The sequence below is a fragment of the Rhea pennata genome, chromosome 2 (assembly GCF_028389875.1).
Source record: "Rhea pennata isolate bPtePen1 chromosome 2, bPtePen1.pri, whole genome shotgun sequence".
NCBI classification, from domain to species: domain Eukaryota; kingdom Metazoa; phylum Chordata; class Aves; order Rheiformes; family Rheidae; genus Rhea; species Rhea pennata.
In genome coordinates, this window is record NC_084664.1 from 10,933,301 (window position 1) to 10,954,580 (window position 21,280).

General features: G+C 36.8%; 1 protein-coding gene across 1 annotated transcript in view; it reads right to left on the reverse strand.

Moving 5' to 3' along the window:
• PTPRN2 (protein tyrosine phosphatase receptor type N2) overlaps positions 1–21,280 on the reverse strand; it is a 493,407-nt gene that overhangs the window by 385,056 nt on the left and 87,071 nt on the right. The window contains exons 7-9 of the mRNA XM_062570859.1: positions 17,525–17,779; positions 16,079–16,119; positions 13,813–14,192 (exon numbers count right to left, since the gene is read on the reverse strand). Coding sequence (XP_062426843.1) covers positions 13,813–14,192; positions 16,079–16,119; positions 17,525–17,779 — 676 coding nt within the window. The remainder of the gene's footprint in view (positions 1–13,812; positions 14,193–16,078; positions 16,120–17,524; positions 17,780–21,280) is intronic.

Consider the following 21,280-nt stretch of genomic DNA (forward strand, 5'->3'; position numbering starts at 1 on the left):
GTATTTATTTTTGAGATTTTTAAGTATTTGCTCACCTACTGGTGAGCACAAGACCACCTAACTTTCCAAAGATTTTCAGTTATGAATCTTCAATTATTTTTCTCTTTTTAAAAACTGAATTTTTAAAAAGGTGCATGCCGTAGTTTGAAATACTTATTTAAGAAAGTTGGTCATTTTGCAATAATGCCCCTTTGCATTGACATCAGATTGCCTTCCCCTTAGTTGATGGAGCAACGCTCTGTAACAGCCTTGCTCCTTAACATGCAGCGCAGCCTCCTTAGTACTGCAGATACTAAACTAAACCTAAACAAAGACAAAGAAAAAGAAAAAGAAAAAGAGAAAAAGAGAAAGAGAAAGAGAAACAGAAAGAGAAAGAGAAAAAGAGAAAAAGAAAAAGAGAAAGAGAAAGAGAAAGAGAAAGAGAAAGAGAAAATGAGAAAGAGAAAGAGAAAATGAGAAAGAGAGAAAAGAAAAAGTCCCGAAGCCGGCTCTGTCACTGCAGGACACACGCCTGTCACTGCAGTAGCGCCGGGGCGCTGGAGGAGGCCAGGCACTGCCCTGTGGCAGGCACGGCCGGTTCCAGCCGGTTCCAGCCGACTCCCTAACGGCCGCTTCCCCCTCCGCCCCATCCTGCAGCCAGTCAGGAGGAGCCGCTGCTGAAACAGAGTTAAGGTGGCCTGTAGCTGCTGGGGGTGTGAAGCGCAGGAGGACATGTGTGAAGAGAAATGTGAAGAAATGCATTCAGAGAAACAAAACAGAGGAGGCAGGTAGAGGGGGACATTGCTGGGACAGGGCTGGAGGTGCCTGGTGCTGGGGGAGGGGAGGGGCATGCCTCGGAGACACTGCGCTGTGGAGTACCCGTGCTGAGGCAGGGACGCCCTGAAAGGACCATGCCACATGGGGGATCCGCGCTGGGACATGGACACCCCCCCACGGGGCTGCAGCCTGTGAGGGACCCACAGACACCCAAGTCAAGGGGACGGGGACAAACTGTTCTCAGTTGCCCTGTGTGACAGGACAAGAGGCAATGGACAGAAATTGAAGCACAGGAAGTTCTACCTGAACGTGAGGGGGAATTTCTTCACTGTGAGAAGGATGGAGCACTGGAACAGGTTGCCCGGAGAGATTGTGGAGTCTCCTTCTCTGGAGAGCTTCAAGGCCCGCCTGGATGAAGCCCTGTCTAACATGCTCTAGGTGACCCTGCTGAGTGGGGAGGTTGAACTAGATGATCTCCAGAGGTCCCTTCCAACCTTACTGATTCTAAGAGACCGTATCCCATGGAGGACCCATGCCAGAGTAAGGACACCCCTGAGGTGGCCTGGGGAGGACCCATACAGGGCGCAGCAAGCACGTAAGAGGGAAGAAGCAGTGGAAATAAAGAGTACAAGGAAAGGAGCAGTAGAAGGAAAGGACCACGTCTTGACACCTCATTTGCCACCAGTCACAGGTTTTGGACTGCAAGGTGGGGAAACAAGGGGAGGCGAGACTGGGAAGGGGGAGAGGTGTTGGACTGAAATTGAGCTTGAGGAAAGGGGAAGGAAGGTGTTTCCCTAAGAGCTTATTCATGTCTTTGTTTCTCAATACCCAAATTAGTAATTAAAGTTTATGTTAATTGGCAATAAATAAAATTAAATGAAATTTTCTGAGTCTGATACTGTTTTTCCTGCAACGGTAATGTGAAGGGTTAATTCCGGTAGAGGAGGCCTGCAGAAAAGATGACAGTATCAGCTCTTTCCAGGACTCTTACTCATGGGAGAGCGTCAGGCTTGTTGCCCTATGTGTGCCACTCTTAGTGCAGTGCTTGTCAAGGAGGAGCACAAGAGACTGAACCCAGGGTTGAACACTGCCATCCTACAGGCAGGGGACTGCTGTGGACCAGCCACGCTGTGCTTCTGCCTACTACAAGCAGTGGAGAGAAAAGGGTAAAGACAAGAGAGCAAATTCCTGTGCCTGCTGCTGAGATCAAGAACAAGTGAGGAGAGCAGTTGCTGTAGAGAACACATCCACAGCAGTAAGTGCTAGACCCAGCCCTTGAGTCAGTTCTCGGCAGCAGCCACTAACGTAACTGTAGGGTTTTTTTTTTTCTTTAAACTACCTAGGGATGCTATTGCCATAAGCAATAGCCTGATTTTCTTATGTCAGCAGTAAATACATGGGAACCCCAAAATAAAACCTAAGAACTAAAGTGAAGTCCAAGATAACTGGAAGAGTTCTTAAGGAGGGTGAGAGAAGTGGTCTTTTTAGATACAGGTCTGTAAGGACTAAACAAAGAAGAATCTGACCTGCAAAAATGCTACAACAGACAGTCATCCAGAAGAGACTGAAGCAAAATGTTAAAAGAAAGTTGTTGAGTTACAGTATTCAACACTGGCCTGAATTCCTTGAGGACAAACTTAAAGGTGCAACTTAGAAGTTGTACTACCAATTGCCTGTTGCTGTAAACCCAGTTCAGAAGTAGCAGAGAGCTCATACTCTGCCCTAGAAAAACCAAGGCCATATGGCCCAATTTATGCAAGACCAGATTTGAGCTTAGTGTCTGATTCTAGTTGCACAAGACCAGTGCCATTTTTTTCCATACATGAACCTCATGAAACACATGAACCTTGCGATTCTAGATCAGGAAGATGGTAGCTGTTTTCATGAACAACCACAGCACTACAGCGTATGCAAAGATCAGACAGAGATGAGAAATCAGTTCCTCTTGCAATTTACCATGGAGCAAGAGGCCGTATTTCTTCTGAAATAAATAAATATAGTTATTGTTTAATTCTGTAGTTAATGTTGTTGTGAATACCTTCATTACTTATAAAAATCTCCCTCCTTTAAAAAAGTTTCCTGCTGAATTCTTGACATCAGTGTTACATGTCAAACTTTACGTGGCAGAGAAATGGGCCACCTACTCCAAGATTTGCAAGCTCTCTTTTAAATTTTCAAATCTGAATAGGTGTGCCACCAGACCAGAGGCAGGATTCATCTTCTTTTCTTAAAAATTTTCCACAGTCTCAGAACTAGGACTCAGAGGAGTTTTAAGAATACCTTTTTTTCCTAAAAAGAACTATTTTTGTTAATGTCTATTATTCTGTCACACTTGCTCAAGCTGAATTTCATCTACCATTGTGCTCCTTAATCCCTCAATGTATTTAAATCCATCTGGAATTTTTCTAAATCCTCCATAGTTCTTCCTAACAGAGACAATTTGCCCATGGGGTACCACTAATCTCTCTACATGCTGAGAAGCAGCAGTTCATGACGAATCTTTCTCTGCTATCACATAACCAGTTCCTAATCCGCAGTGACACTCTAGCCCTTTCTCGGTGACTCACTCTCCTTAAAGTCAGTATGAAGAGCACCCAGTTTATCTCCTGTTGATTTGGAGGATAGGTAGCACTTGCAGTTTTGCTACAGTGGCAGCTTTTCTCCCAGGAGACTCTGATGTATCTCATTAGAAGGTGCTTCTCTCCTGAGAAGCACTGGAGGCCCAGTTCTGCTGCAGAGGACTGCCTTGCAGGGACAAGGAGGAGGTCCCTGGCACTGCCATTAATGCGGTCATCAAACATCTCAGAGTCTGTGTTCACAGCTCTTCTCCAGCTCAGAGAAGCGGAAAACAATACTATGAAAACTTTCTTTTTAAGGGCACAGTTGAATTTTTTGCTTACTCCTTTTTTTCTTTATTTTGTCTGCTAAGACTGGTAAATATTTTATCATGCCACATAATGGGAAATTCAGTTATTGAAGTATGAAATAGAAGGATCTGAACCTCTCCTTGTGTACAAATCTCAAAAGTAACTGAACTATGGAAGGAATGTTGATACAATCACAGTAAATAGATACAGCTTTGAGGAGGCTCCTGAAGAGAGTTTTCACTCCCTTCTTCCTAATAACTCCTATATCCTTCTGGCTTGGGTGACAGTTGCTAGCTCACTACCATCATTCTTCCATTATGTTGGCGGTCACTTACCAACACAGCTGATTCAGCCACTAGCCCCCAAAATCTGGATCATGCACTTTGCAATCCAGAGGAAAACCATCATGTTTACTGGAGGAGGCATTATACTGCATATTGTGGCAGCTGTGTCCACGCCATGAACGGAGTGAATATTTTCAGCTGAGGCAGCCCAAGAGATGCGGAAAAGGTATGGCCACATACTGGCAGGACTCCCATTCTCACTGAGTTTGCAACCACCAGTCTAAAGCAATTGAATCCTGCCTTATGCCTTCTTTAGCTCTTAGTTTTCAGTTTTTAGACACAAGCAGCGTCTCTCATCACAAGAAGGCTGCAGATTATTTCACATAATGGAGAATAAACTGAGACATTAGAATGATGTGGTCAAGGTCACAGAAGAAGTAAGCAGTATAGCAAGGACTACTGAAAATATTTTAACAGTCAAAGAAATTGATAGCATTGCCATTAAATTCTGTCTGAGCCTACAAGGTTAAAAATATTTTAACACCAAAATTGTATTTATTTCTCTTCTTTGAAAATGTTCCTAAGAGTAACTTGTATGATAATCTATAATGAAAGTCCTGGGCACTGATGGTTCAGTTTTATAGCAGCCTGCCTTGTCTGTCTTAGTTTGAGCCTTTTGTCTATGTTTCTGTGTTGTTGCATATATCTTGAAGTACTTGTCTGCAATAAAGAGAGCAAGAATGTGTTTCAGTTGGCGCTGATAAAAGGATTTTATTGGTTTGAATGCAGTTTTTGCCTTATATTTAGATAAATAACAATAAATTTGGTAAATGGTTCACATTTATTCAGGTTCATGAAAGCAACCAAGAAACTCTGAAGCACAGAGCTACTCATTGAATTGCTTGAGAGCTGTCTGACATCACCACATCATTATGATAATGATTTTAAAGACTCTACAATTTTATTGCACCAGGCTGCAGTTTGGTTTTTCTGTACTTCTTCATAGGCTTTATTACCAGTAAAACATTCTTGAGCTTACTTCTGTTTTGACAGCTTAGCAAATTCCCACTTACCATATTTTTTCTCCTCTTTTCCCAACACCACTAAGTGTGAATTTAAACCTCTTAATTCAGACAGATTCAAGTCCAGACCAATTTGTAACATACATGACACACTGTAAAAATCAATGGCAGTGGTCAGGCTATTAAGGTCAGAGGAGATAACTGCATCATAGAAACAGGAGCATGATAGAGAAGTCAAGAAAGATCAACTCCCTAGAGTGAATGGAAGCGTGACACTGTGCCAGCCTGTACTTGTATTTATTTCAAACACCCACTACATCCAGCTGTGTTAAAGGTAACAAATTCACGCAGACATTGTGTCACTAGCAGAAACATGGAAATGATGGAAATAATATATGCCATAATTGTGGCATTCTCCTTTCTGAGGTTGAAATGGACCCCATCAATGTATTCCATGCTACATTTTAAGCTGAATGTTAGAAACAGCAGAGGAGTCCACTTGTTACGAACCCTGCATCTCTAATCAGTGATCTTGAAAATGCAAAATTGTTCAAATTACTCTTTAACATGCAAGTAATTAAAATCAATGATGGTAACTGATGATACACATTTTCCATACTGTCCCTTCTTACATATCACAAACACAAGAGAAATTTAAACCTCTTCTTTCAAGACAGCTTGAAGTCCAGACCAATTTATAATACAGATGGCATAAATAATAAATGACAAAGAATATCTGGCAAGTATTCAAAGGAAAAAAATTTTGTAAGAGACCAAAACTTTAAAAATTGTACAAATGGCTTTTTTCTAAAAGTCATTCTCCCTACTATTAAGAAATTGATTCTGAATTCATTTCTATAGCAGATATATCTAGTTTAAAACTTGTGACTTCTTTTCTTCTAACAAATGCTAGTGGAAAGCCAGAATATCTATTTGAGTGAAGAACTGAAACATTTTCTGTGTTCTGAACTATTCTCTGTTTCTGAATTAGTCCTTATTGATTTTCTACTTAGGAAACTATCTTTTGTGTGAAGTAAGAATGATTTAGAGTGAAACAAAAAAAGACTTTGTTCTAGATCTGAGTAGTCAGGTTTTTACATTAAACACATATTATCTAAGTTAAGAAATTACAAAAATGTATCAGATATGAGAATTAAATTATTTTATTTTTGTAGCTGAGCCTTCCAGGATTGGACAGAATAGCACTGATGAAAAAGTACTGGTAGGTAGTGGAATACATTATGATTCAGTTTGCTGCATTCCCAGGAATCCTGATCTTTGGCTTTCTCCTCATTCATTTCAAAGGCTTAAAATTCATCACACTTTTATATTGAACTACATGGTAATTGCAAGAAGAACGCTGTAACACACTAGAAATACTGACTGTATGTTATTGTGAGACATCGCAATATTTTGGTGTTTTAGTGGTTACCACTTTATAAAAACAGAGTTTATCTAGTCACAAACCGTAGTTTGGAAACACATAATGTATAGCACCAGCAATTAAAGGTCTGTAGCCTTTTACAGCCCTTGTCCTTCTTCTACTACACTGTACAGTTGGCATATTTGGCTACTGTGCACAAGCAGTGTCTTGGACGCACTGCACATGCAGTGTCTCACCCAGTCTGTGTGATAAAGTGAGGCCTGCTGCACACTGCAAAGGGAAAGCAAGTGTTGAGCGAACCAGTCAGGCAGGTTTCTCTTGTGTCACGCTGGAGACAGCAGAGCAACCCAGAACGTACTCGGGTGTACTGGCACTTGCTGTGAGTGTGAGACACAGTTGAGAAACACTGTAAGGAAGAGGGGGCACGGAAGGAGAGAAAAAGGGAGTTGGGAATGTCTGTTCTGGTAAACCTGGCCAGAAGCTTTATCTATTCAGCTAAGCAGAGAGATACTAAAGTGAGTTAATCATTACAACCACACCATTGCTTTTTATTCAAATGGCAAAAGTGATTTCTTGCTGTTTCTGTTGTTCAGTGTCACAGACCAGCTGGCCACCAGCTGCATCCATTCAAAATTTTGCTCTGAATCCTCTCTAGAAGTGAAAATACATAGCTTTTCCCAGCAGCAGGCATAGGAAAACATCCAGGAAAGTAAAGCCCTAGGAGGAGGGAAAGATGAGCCCTGGAAGGACTCTTCTCCTGTAAAGTGTTCTACATCAGCAGATGAAAACTATGTTCCAATACAATATATTTATATTGGAACTATGTTCCAATGAAATATATTTATTTCATCAGATTTTGGAAGCACAAATTTAAAGGCAACTTACTTAAATTATCTCTGCATATACCACAGATAAGCAAAAATTCCAAACATTCAAAAGTGAACTCTCCTATTAAAAACTATACACAGTATTTCTTGCTTTCTATGGAAAAGCTACAGTAACCATTTTTATGATATTTTCTCATGCATGAAGTACTATTTTCCTATGGGAATATACAAGATCAGAATTAAGGTAAAACATTGCATTAAAAGGAGGTATACTGCATTGAATTGAATGTGGCGTGTTTGATCATCATCACTTCCTAACTATCACAAGCATGCTGAAGAACTAAACAAAGGGGAAAAAGGGAAATTCTATATCTAGAAGACACTAGAAAACACTAGGAAGTATGGCTAATTGCATGTGAACAGTTAATCAAGGAAGGTTCTAAATGACACCAGTCATAGTGTTGAGACAGAATGATGGAATTACTTCTACTGCATACCATAGTAAGCAAGTATTTTCCATCTGTGTTATTTATATAGGAGTCAAGCTACAGAAATCAGAAGCAAAACTTTCGGCCTTAAAATCAATGATGGACCTTTATGGAACTTATTTATACAAGGGCAGACTCTGCTAGTGAAAGTGATAAAGTGAATGATAAAAATTCATTTCTTTTCAAAGTTTTTGTTTCTTTGAGCAGTGTTGTCCCTTGCTGATTTTAACAGACTTTTAAGAGTAGTAGCAAGAGCATTTCTGTTTTATGTATGTTAAAAATTTCTTCTTGTTTTTAAAGCTAGTTGTAGAAGTTAAGCGAAGAAAACACAAAGACCTTTTCCCCTTGATAGAATATGCTTGCATGTGGAATAACAATTTGAAAGAGGACATTGAGGTATGTAGAGGTCAGATCAGTGTTTCTCTTTGTATATATTTATTAAAGAACAAGAACATTTTGTTATTTTTGCCTAAAAGAGAGCTGAAAAGCACTATGCAAAAACTCAGCTTCTAAGAAACATCATGACCTTTCAGTAACAAGAAACAGTAAAACCTATCTGCCCTGTTTCGTCACTGTATATATATTGTGACTCATTTTCTCCTATTTATTTTAGATTTCATTTTTTTAAATGCAGTTAAAATATCCTAAATATTTTAGCCTGGAAAAGGTAAGGAATAATTAAGATCACGAAAATAAATTTTTTAACAACTTACCAACAGAAAACTTGGGGAGTAAGCAGAAAGTACAGTTTGACTCTGCGTTAGGGTCCTAACCAGACTCTCCTGCAGAAGTAGTCATTATATGCACAGTGGTAAGTATTATTTATCACCTTTGTAAAGGTGTACAAATAGTATCAAGCATTTAGCATTAACCTAACCCTTCATATGTTAAGTGGATCAGACTAATCCTTTCATAGTGATTTGATACTGTGAACATAAGATCCATTTTCAGCTTTTCCAGAATAACTGAGAGAATACCAGCTACCTCAAATTAAAAGCACTGAAATGCATGTATGATTGTATGATCCAATTAAATTAAAATGTTGTGAACAGATGCACAACCTACATGATTTTACATAGACAGCCTGGAATTGAGAGTTAACATATGACTAAACATTAAATATCCAGAATTTGACTAATACAACAATGCCAGAAGTTGGCTCACAAGCCAACAGAGCTACCATGAACTGCCTGTGATCTCACATTAAAATGAAAAACTTAAAGCACATATATCCTGATAAATCACAAAGCAGGTCAGGTTCCTCTGGTTTGAGTGTCCAGGGATGGTTTTGGAAAAGCATGCCTTAGTTCTGAAGCCCAAAGCATAATGAATGTTCATCAGTGCAAAAAGATGAACTTTGCATTCTCAGATTAGGATTTTTCTAAGTGTAGTTAGATCTAGCTACTTAGCCCCATATTTAAGAAGTTGCACACCAGCTTGATTATTTAAACTGCTAAGCATTCAGCAGCTTGCATTCAGTTTTTCTGGAGGTAATAGGAACTGCATGCTCTGAATAATCAGGCTTTGGGTGACCTCAGGAGCCTAAACACTGTTTAAACGTTTTGACTATGATTTTAGCCCTTAACTTAGAATATGTTCTCCCAGACAAATGAGCATTTTCATTATGTGAAAGCACACGCCAACACAAGCCCTAGACTGACATTTTTTTCCAACTAGTAAGTTTATTATACTTGAAGACAAGAACTGGAAATTCAGAAAATAAGAGTTCTTTGGTCCAAAAACAGGCAAAGACTTCTCTAATTTGAGGTCTCCCATGGATGTAGTCTCACTACAATGGGAAGTGTTTTGTAACTATGACACTAAGTGGCATATAGCTGAAAGTAACATCCTGTAAATAATTTGTCTTGTAAGATCACTTTAGAATTTCAGAGTTAAAATTAGCAGAAACAGTTACGAAACAGATACACTGAGGGAGAAGCAAACCTCTCTCACACATACAACTTCTACAGAATTCCAAGTTTTTGAAGGAGGTAAGAGTGAACAAAGTAAATCACCCAATTTGATTGGTTTCTCAGCATAATAAAGTGCTGAAGCAGCACCATGGAGGATTTGCTCGACAATTTTCTACACTGAAACTGTCAATTCATTCCTAAGATTAGTGCTGATGGATATTATGGATTGGTATGGATTGCAGTGCTCCAACCATCTGAAAGGTCACTAGACAAACACAGCAGGAGTGACCTATTGTTCTTACTATTGACAATCAGACTGCCATTTTGACAAGTCTTTAAACTAGTGCAAATCTTTTCTTCAAGTATTACATGGAAATGTTTATCTTTGCTTTGTGGCACAATTAAAAGCTGGCATCTTAGGAGTTCACCGAAGCAATCTTTATATCTCCTTGGGTCACACTTGCAAAGCCATGGTAGCCTGACAATCTAATAGCAAATGGATCACCTCTGACATCTGTCAACTATACCACTGAGTATAATCTTTTCAGTTCTATTTTCAGATCAGAAGGTGAAAAAAACTCTTGCTATTATCCCCAGTGTACAAATATGTTGGACTATTTCCCTTTCTCTCCAAAAGACCACAGTTTCAGCTAAAAAAAATGAAGCTCCACTGCTCCAAAAAATCTTGGCCAGTAAGTACCACTAAAGTTTCATTTCAGCATTTCATTTAATGTGGATAAACTATGACTGAATTAAAAAAAAAAAAAAAAAAAAAAAAAAAAGGAACCCTGAATAGTAACCTTTTGTAATCTTAAATGTGCTAATTTCTCCAAGAATGATATTTCGTACGTGAATCTGCCTGAAACTCATATTAGAAAGATGGTTTTCATGCCTACCTTTAGCTTCAACTTTTTCTGTATCTAAAATAGAGAACTTTTAAAAAATTAAAAATCTAGATACAAAGTATCAAAGATCACTTGTGACATCCATTTCCTGAGCACTTATATAGACTACCATCACTTCTGAAGCAGATATGATTTTAGAGAGATGTAAAGATCTTTCTAGGAGTTCTAACCCCCTTACTTCACTGTGTATAAACAAATGTGTAACATAAATGTGTAGCAAAGCCATTTATTATGACTATTTACTTACTGCAAACAGCAAGTAAGATTTACAGTATGAAAACTTACTGGAAGTGTAATGAAGAAATGTTCATTAAATGGACACTAAAATTGCCCTTCTTAACAAACTACAAGTTAACAAATTTGTAAAAGTTAACAAATATTATCCTGTTCTCTACCCTCTCTCCCCCAAGAATAAGTATAATTGCACGAACAAGTCCTTGCTAAAACTCACAGGTAGACTGATCCAATTGCTCTCTCAGGCCAATTTATGTATTAAGCAAATAGTTATGGGAAATAGGAATAAGTAATAAATCCCTCAGATGCTGCAGAAAATATTTCAGTACTCATGCAGAGTGAACAAGTCCACTTTTAGCATGCAGAACTTCCTGCATATTTTGGCATATTTTGTTTTATTATAAAAGTCCAGAATATTTAAAAATGTTAACTTCAAAATTTTAATTTTATTATTTCTTCTTACTTTTCAGTTAATATCATCAAAAGAATAACTAATGATAACAGCTTAAAATTTTGGCAGCAGGAGTTTTAAAGAAAATCAAATCCCTGAAGTATTAGAAGTCACTGACTGAGAACACTGAATCAGAACGTGCTTGCTGTGAATTGAGTGCAATACAATCCTGCTACAAAAGGATTTTTTCCTCTCATTCAATTTATTCAGCTAGTTCTCATCAATAATTAAATCATTCTAGATTAAGAACTGGGAAAAACCTTGAAAGCATATACTCATTTTCTATAAGATGACTTTGGAGAAAGTGACCTAACAGTTCAGAAAATTCTAAGAAGGTAGTAACAAGCTATCATTTGAGCTGACTAGTTATGGATAATGCATACTTTCCATAATAAGCCAGTTACATTTAAATACAAAAGCTATTTTGATAAAATTAATATTTTTGAATCCAGAACTTTTTAAGTAGTTTCACTGAACTCATGACAAAGACTTTCATGTTGCTTCTGAGCATTTTTAACAGGATCCCAATGTTCCCCTAAAAGCACCTTGCCTGAAAGTTACTAAAAATGTAATAATCTAGTATAAAATAAATATACCATTCATCTTTATTGAACTAAAAATAGTAAAGAAGCTGAACAAATGTATGATAAATTATATAAGAGTGTATATGGAGTCCTCTAAGGTTAAGAGCTTTTGGGCACACAACCCTGTTCAAAAAGTTTCACTATATGATAAAAGATATAAGCTGGGGAAAACACATCGGTTGGGAGCTAGGTAGGAAGAAGAGATAACAGATGGATAATTTAAATGCTATGAAGAATGAAAGTCAGAACATCACCTGTTATGCAGAACTGTGAAAGCACTAAGCTTTTGGAGACTTTTGGGGCCAAAGAAATCAGGATGGGGAAGGGACATGATTCGAATGGAGTACAGTTAGGTGTAAAGGTGCCTTCCAAACTGATGTGTGTTGTAAGGCATGAGAGAAGAACTAGCTTCTACTGTTTCACATAGCGTTTGTAGGCGTGAACCAAGAGAAGCAGGTAAGCTATGCTCTCTCATCAATTTCTGGTAGACTGGTTTGTTGAATCTTGGTGACTATTTAGCGCTCCATTAGCAAAGAGAGAACTAACTGAAGGACCAAGATACAACCTAGACAAAAGACTGGGAGAATGATCTGTTAGACAAGCTTTCTCCAGGAAGAGGTTCTTGAGAATATGAAGTCTGCTGTAGGAGCCAATCAATGAAAATAAAACAAGTTAGAGGAAAATAACTGGAAAGTGTGATTGCAAAACAAACTTAAAACTAGCTAACTAAATCTGAAGTACTTGAAGATTAAATAACAATAATGGCTGTAGACACAGAAACAAGGTAACATGAGTGTGAGAGGACCCCAAAGCTGCTGGGACTCTGTAAGGTAAGAACCCCAAAACTCCCCAAAATCTTTTCTAAACTATAGAGCTGGATTTCTTTAGAAGGTAAAGTAGAAATATTTCTGCTAGAACAACAAAAATTTGAGAACAAGACAAGACAGCAGTGCAAGGATTCTTAACATAAATCTGTTTTCACTATGTCCTTTCAAGGTGAGTCCTTTCTTCCAGAATTCTCTAATTCCAGTAACTAAATAACTTATTTGCAAAAGTTTCTGCAAGGTAACAAGTCTGTGAAATGTTTTCCTTTCTACTATCTCTGAGGAGAGGCTGTTTTTCTGTTCCCTGCTTTTTGAGAAGTCTCTTGTCTGTATCTGCTTCTGTCTTTCTCTGATGTTTGCAGGCTGCAAAGCCTCCACTTTCACTCCCTTTGCCTAGCCCTCCATGCACTATTTAAAATCTCTCCCTCACAAATGTCACCTATTCTTCTTGATCCCATCTGTCTCAAGGGTAGCCCATGGAAGATGGCAAACAGAAAGCTGTCCTCTCTGGTGCCCAGCCGCATGTGTTTTAAAGCAACAGAGCCACAGTACAGATTTGTAAGTTCATCCTAGAATTTCCTAATTTCTCAGGGAAAATAAGCAGGGATCATTAATCAAATATAACATTGTTTTCACAGAGGTGTGGGGAGGAGGGAAGGACAGAGAGGGAAGTAATAGTGCCCACATTCTAAACTCCTAAATCTTCCTTTAATAAATTGTGCATCACTAGGGGGAAAAAGCTGCCTTTTGAAAGTATGGTATTAAATGTCAAATTCATTAGTGACATGACCTGAAATCATTAGGTCTTTCTTTCCAAACTAGCTGCATATGTGCTGTTTGGATTTCTATTTGTGTTATTTTCAGATCAAAATGAAACCACAGAGAAAATATTGTGCTTTATTATTGTGTGTCATTTTTTCAAAGAATGACTCAGACATTGATATTTAGGCTACTTTCAAGTCAAATATTTTAAGCCCACATCCTAACCATAAGCACACTTACTGACATATTGGAAGGTCACTGGAACATGAGAAGATAGAGTGAGGTCTAAGCAAAAAGTCTACAAATTAAATACTTTCCATAGTGGAGAAAAGGCAGCTGTAAGTAGCACTCTTTTCTTATAGTTTCATCAAAGTACTGAACTATTTACAAATAGTTTCAGATGTATTATAAATTAGGCCTGTGGCATTTTCCTCTTTTATATTTCATTGAGTACAATCACTTTATCTTCTCTCCATTTGAAAATGCTATTCAAATTGGTTGCTATACTTACTCTTTCGCTGTTACAATATAGCCATAGTCTTTCTCCTTGGAATACTTCACTTCAAGCTGTAAGTCGTGTCCCATCTTTTTCTGAGGATCTTCATAGGGGTTTTCATCCTTCATTAAAGCATTCTGAATCCAATAGTGGGTCTCACTCGGCTCTTTAGAGTCAAATTCAGTGTTCCTTGCATCTGTCAGTTCCCTTGAGAAAGTCTCACTTTTTACGTTTTCCACACCAGCATTTATTTCTTCTGAGGAAGAAGAGGGAGAGTCAGTATCTTCAGATTTCTTGGTTTCTGTCTTAGTAGATTCTTCATGTATAATTTCTTTAGGCATATTTTCAGGTAATGCATTCTCATTCAAGAAGTTAACTAGTTTTGCAGTGTTCTCCTGTATTAAAATAAATAGTATTTGTAAAATGAAACACAGAAATGTTTTAAAGAACAAAATGTAGATAAAATTCTTTGAACCCTTACTGAAATGCAAGAGTCTATTCATACAAATGTGGTGTGGTCAATTTCTGAATTTCTATATGCTGCAAGACTATATGAGAACATAATACTTATTCAGAAGTAATAAAAAAACATTAAAAGTTATAGTAAGGGTAAACATATTCTATAGTTAACAGTTACATTCTTCTTTCAATATCACAGAAATCTTGATAACTTTTTCTCTCTCTTCAAAGTTCTCAGACACACCTAGAAGAAAATGCTGGTAACATTTTCACAGTGGGTTTTTTTTTTTGTGTGTGTGTGTGTGTGTATGAGTATCGATGTGAATAAAACTTTGTTACCATATAATTTTATGAAAAGGAGAAATGATATAAATCAGTATGCCTAGGAGTTGGGACAGGAAATACATGCATGCCTGCTTTGGATATTTTAAGTCATAACATAGGAAAGGATCTTAGGTGACAAATTGTATTTCACTTGTTCAGCTCTAGAAATAGTTGTGAAAAATTGTGAGTGATCAAAGTTAAAATTATGATCATACAATTAATCTAATAAATTGAAATGATGAGCAAATGAGCAAAAATCAAAATGTATGCCTAGAGAATTCATTAGCTAGTTTCCCTGTATAAAAGTATATTACAGCCAAACATTTGGGAGGAGATAATGACTTACGGGCACTCTGTGATCTGTGTCACAACATTCTTTTCTGTTACATCTCCTATTCAAGCTACCACTGAGAAATCTGTCCACGGGATCCTCTATAAGACAATTGTGAATGCAGCACTTCATTCCTCTGAAGAATTTCACATGGGTGGTTAAAACTCCTGCCAGATTGTCCACTTGTATGTTTTCCTTGCCTGATAGATGGGCAGGTATTGAGGAGATTTTACTTTGAACAATAGAGGATTTGCTCACTTATGGACCTTGCAGTCTTAACTATTTGGTAGAGTATATAGTAGGAACATTTCCAATTCAATATTTAAAAGCATTTCTTTGAGATATTTTCACTCCACACAACCCAGAAAAAGAAAGATAAGAGGATCTCAAAAATGGCAAAATATAGGACATAAGTTTATAAGATATTATTCAAAACTCATGAGGAATATTATAAAAGTAATTCAGATTAGAATCCCAAATTTGATGTTACCACACAGAATATTGTCTAGACCTTTTGAAATATGTCTAATATTCCACAGTTTTGAAGAATTAACTGCAGACTTGACAGTGGAAAGTGAAGATCGGCAGATCTCATGAATGAAAATGGAATTTTGAATCCTCCCATACACATGAGCTCTCAGAGGGAATATGTTTACTCATCTGCCTCTCAAAATCAGAGAGATTATCTGAGCATGATGCTTACATTCCCCAGAACTGAGAGAAAAGGGACAGGTGAAAAAAGTGTGTTTTCGATAGAACATCAGAACACTCAAAATTCACTAGTGAGGGGAAAAGCCTGAATATATCTGAACTTTTGGATCTGTTGCAAATTTTGTCTATTTACTCAAGCCTTGATTAAAAGAAAGGAAAAATAGGACTGGACTTTGGTTTGGGTTTGGGTTTTTTTTTTTTTTTGTTTTTTGTTTTGTTTTTTTTTTTTTTTTTTTGAACTGGCACAGCTATTTTGGTTAAGGATTAGAAAAATCTTCATTCAGTATTTCAATGCATCAACAACAATATGCTTATGCTGTAATACTGAATTATACCCACATAAAACACAAAACCTTTTTTATATTTTTGAACTGTGTTTCTAACTCTCACTGCACATAAAATTGATATACTGAGATGAAATATTTTTTTTTTATTTTTAAAATACTGATACTCTACCTTTTTATCAGTTCTGGTGCTGGCTTCACGTACTTCGTTATCTGTAGGATGTGGAAAGCACATACATATGTATATCTATATATAAAATTATAACAGAAAAGCATCATATATATGAAACAAATGCTGCTTATAGGCAGCTTTATTTGTAATTGTAGCTTTTTTAATGCAGTTTAAACATTAAGACATCATAGCTGAAAGGGCATAGTAAAGAGCTCGGTATAATCCATTATGGTTATGCTAGCTCCACTTAGATGGAAAATTAATGCAAGATCAATAGAAATAATACTGCAAGAGCCAATGTAATAGTGTTATTTTGCTAATTAAGTGGCTGATCTTCACATCAGTTTATTAATATCCCAGGAAAAACAATAAAGTGATTCTACCTGGCAGAAAGGACATCATACTTACATTAAGCAAGAAGGAAACATACACCACTCACACAATTTAGTGGAAGAAAAAGATGTACATCTATGGATATATTATTACCAGGAATATGTTACGTTTTAACTATAATAATGACATACAGTCGCATCATTAACCTCAGTTAAATAACTGTGGCTCTTAGTTTATGCACTGTCTTATCCACTCTCCCAGCATGATTCAAGACAAGCCCACAAGACTGTTCATTTCAATCTACAGACAGAACTGGCAATTAAAATAACCAGAATACCCCTGATCAGTAAGGATATCGGTATATTGCTATTGTCAATAACTCTCCTACTTTTGACAGATAAAAAGACAGTAATGTAAAGGCACTGTTTGTCACAAATATCACATGGTTTTGGTGCTTTTGATAAAACATTCCTAAAATAGAGAATGGGTAAGCGGTAACTTATGTTAAGTGGTAACTGTGCTAAGTGTTGACTCATTAATGGCAATTACTGCAGCTCCTGAATCTACATTGCCATGAAAATTTGTGTCCAAACAGAAGCAAATAACCATAATAATTCCCTTAGCTCTCTGAGTAGGAAAGGGAACAAGTTGTTTTATAGATGCATCTGTCTAAAACTTTCTTCTGCAAGTAATTATATTAAAGAACAATCATCTGTAAAACACATGATCTTTTTCATATATTTCAAAACATATTTCTGAAATATAATCATTTTTCATTATCATTTTGTTTAAACATCTCATTTTCAATAATAGGAAATTAGACCACATAGCATAAAGCAATTTGTCTTTCAATATAACTGAGTGCGTAGGTTTATCTTGTTTATGAAGCTTGAAGACCCAGGGTTCGTAAACAGATACATTTCAGGTAAATAAAGTATTTACTGTAAAAAGGAAATGGGAAAGCTAAAATTTTGAGCCTTCTGGGAAGAACAGAAAAACTTTCATTCCTATCTCCTTTAAAACTGGTAAGGAAAAGTCTAGTACTAAAGTGAAACATGAAAAGGAAAATTTGGATATTAATTTTTTTCTATATTTAAGTCTTTGAGTTAATACCTGCTATGTTAACACTGTTCTCCATTAATGCAGGCTGAACCTCTGCCCTTCCTTGTGCATCTCCTTTCTTCCTTTCTCCTTCTGTTTCATCTTCTCTAGTTTTTCCAGCACCCTCTTCCCTTTCTTCATGTATGTCAACGGCTTGAATTGCATCAGCAAGAGTATCAGCAATCTCATCCACTTCCAATGAGCTCAGGTTCTCCACATTCACCCAATGTTTCTCCAGGTCCTTCAGTACATCCTTAATAAGTGTTTCTGGATCACAAAACAACATAAGCACAAGATTTAGCTGCATGTAAGTGTCTGTGCCTGTATCAATAAGTGTATTTCATTTTTCCTAAAGATACCTATTCCTTTGTGAAGATCGCCTGTTTTCCAAAAGAGTACATTCACATTGAGGGAGCCAAGACACAGAATGAAGTCAGCTGCTGCCATTATAGGAAGTACAGTATTATCAAAGGATGTTTGATTTTATGACAAGGCCAACCTGTGCCATTCAACCTAGCAAGTTGTCCTGGAGACATGAGTGTAAAATTGTCACTATTTACAAGTACAGTATAGCTTCCTAGTCCAAATTGACTCAAAATACTGAAGACTACTGCTAAGATAGCTCAATATTTATTTAGCTGCACACATTGGCACAAACAACACTACTATTCATTAGAGAGCATGTTTCTTTGTTGATTTTTTTTTTAATAAAGTAAATAGCTGTATGCAGTTTTGGAAAAGAGGTATTTTGTCTTTCAATCAGAAAGCTCTTCTTCACTTAGAATTATTTCATACATGGATATGTAATGGGCAAATTTCCTAAATCATATTGATTTCCCTTGGAAAATATATAAAAATATATTTCAAATGTGAATTTTGTCAAAACACTATTTTGATTTGTCAGCTATGAACAAAATGGGGAAAATGTTTTATCAGTCACATTAAGGAAAGAAATGGAAGATGACATTCTAGGCTGGGAAAAGCAAATGGATGAGATTTATCAGACATATGTTCAGAAAAAAAATACAAAAAAGAGTTCTGAAGATGAGAAAATCCAAGGACAGTATATATTAGAAGATGTTATTCAGGGAAGGTACTTGTAGGACATCATATATCCTTTAGTGCCATTCTACATTGCTCTGCAATGTAATTTCCATTGGAGTAAACTTACTTAATTAAGGGCTTCGTTTGGCATCTTAAAACCATCTTCAGTCATGCCTCTGTTCTGCTTATTCATACTGATCACTGATTTGCCATGTATGTGCATATGCATGCAAGCAAGCAAACTCACTTTCACATATTTAGTACTGGGTAAGAATAAAAGATTGGAAGCACATGAAATTCATTGATGGAATTACACACTGCTTTCAAATCTCTGTTGAACGTAGAAATTTAACACATATAAGTGTTCAGGAGGCAATATGCAGCCTTTTTCCCTCCAGGAATATTCCCCTAGTAAGCATTGTGGTAGGACATGTTTATCATCAACTCAACTTTAGGATCATGCTGTCAGTCTTCAGGCAACCATAAAGGTGACTTTAAAAGTAGATGTGTAAAGGAGAGCACACTACTGGAGAAAGGACTGAAGAAGAGAGTTGGAGATTTTGCTTCTCACAGCACTAGGAAAGAAGAAGTAAGAGATGTTTCTGCTCCAAGGAAAAGGCAGCTTAACACCTGTGAGGACAAGAACAGAGGACTGTTTTTCACTTGGAAGAGAAGCCAAGACTTTGGAAATGTCCTCCATCTTTTGGACCCCATGGTTTTAGCAGCAGAGGTTAGTGCTTGCAGCTGATCAATGCCATGTCAAGGCAGAGTTTAATTTCCTCCTGCTTGCCCCATAGTTCACCAACTAAACTAGTGCTGTATTCACTTTTTAGTCAGCATAAGCCAATATAGTTTAAGCAGTTTAAATAGTAGGTTCACTGTAACTGGAAAACGGTTTTAACACATGGGGGAACGTGGTCCTTTGATGCATTTGTTTTGCCACATCAGAAGGATACATCTTTCCTCCAATAATCCACAATGATATTCCAAAATTCTACTGGTGAGGTTGTATGCTGTCAACTTCTGAAACTTCCTTACAAAGCATAATTTTAAACATTCAGGTGTGAAGATCAATAAGAAAAGATACAGTGAAGTGAAATCTGTGATGCTGCTCCAAGCTGGCATCCAGTAAAGATTATGGTAGCATACTGAAATAGCAGACTGCTTTGTACAATTTAAAGAAAGGGTTCAGTAAGGATAGAGTTAAAGACCTAAATTCAAAACTATTTTGGACTCTCCAGGCATTTGGAGGCAACAAAATTAAGATTGAAGTTTAGCAGAATCTAAGTAATACTGTACAGCACATGTTGCATACTTCCATTTCCACATTTTATTGTACTGTATCTGCCTCCCATTATAAATTTAATAATACAGTAAAAAGATGATCACCCTTTTCTTCAGAAAGACAATTTACAAGGGCAAATTGATTCAAACTTCAATAAAAGTTGTCACCAGATTTTGTCAAACTGAGCTCAATAAACTTTTTCAAGAAGCCCAGCTGTCTGCAAGATGGCCATTAGGAAAAGATGCTACACATAGCAGCAATGGAGAGATTAAATAGAAATGTAATTAATCCACAAAATACCAAAGTTACCAGATTGCTGCAAAAGCTCTGTTTATGTATCACTTCTGTTTTTATGTTTTATGGAATTATTGACCAATAACCGGACAGAAAAAATCTAAATTATTGAAACAGAGCTAATAAAGTCAGGGAAGAAAAAGAATAGATACCAGTTGCAAATCAAAACTGAAACTTTTCAAGTAAATGTATAAAAACATTTTGCAAGACACATCACAGTAGGAGAAAATATTCTTGGAACACTGATTACCTGACATCAGTGAATCTACAAAAGATAGAAAACTACAATGACTTCACTGATTTTTTTTCAAGAGTTTTGGCCATTTATCTATTCATGCAAATAACTCTTGATGTGCGGCACTTAGCATTTAATCTGAGCAAGTTTTTTAAGGTTTTGCAATCATCTGGAATATTATTTTGGAGAAAAGCAAGCTGTCCTCATAATAGTTACAAATGATCATAATCATTTTTTAGTGCAGATCAAGAATCCATTTCTAAACTCATTGTAAATGTGGAACGCCCATATAAAACATCTATGAAAGTCTTGTAAGAACCCACAAACATCATTCATTAACATCATTTGCTTCTCACCAAATGAGAGAGCAAATGCCCAATACAGCCAGTTGATTAGAGCCTTGGGCATGGTTTTCCCATGTTCAGGATGAGTTTCCTAAATATTAAGTGACACTGACTGCTTTAGGGTCACTCTCTCAGTTTCCTAAAACATTTTTGAACCATTTTGATTTGTTCAACTTAAGAGCAGAAGCAATCATTGAAAACGCATTTATTTTCTCTTGACTAAGAATCCTTTTTTTCTAGCCATAACCCATTGAGAAGAATGTCATTCAGTTATTGTGATTTTCAAGCTATTAGAAAATATCTTACCAAGAAACTAGTTTTATTTAAAAGTTTAAAAAAATGCTTATATGCTTAGTAGCTTCAGCTCGCTCTCTCTCTTTTTCTTTTCTTTTTTTTTTTTTTTTTTTTTTACACTTTGGGGTCTCAGGTTCGTTAAGGGCTAATGTTACTTACGTCCTAAGTCCTGTTGAACACAGTCCTTACTTAAGTCCTTTCTGAACACAGGAATAGGACTTTTTAAAAAGTCTTTAGAAATTGTGTAAAGTTTTTAGCAAAATGTACGGGAA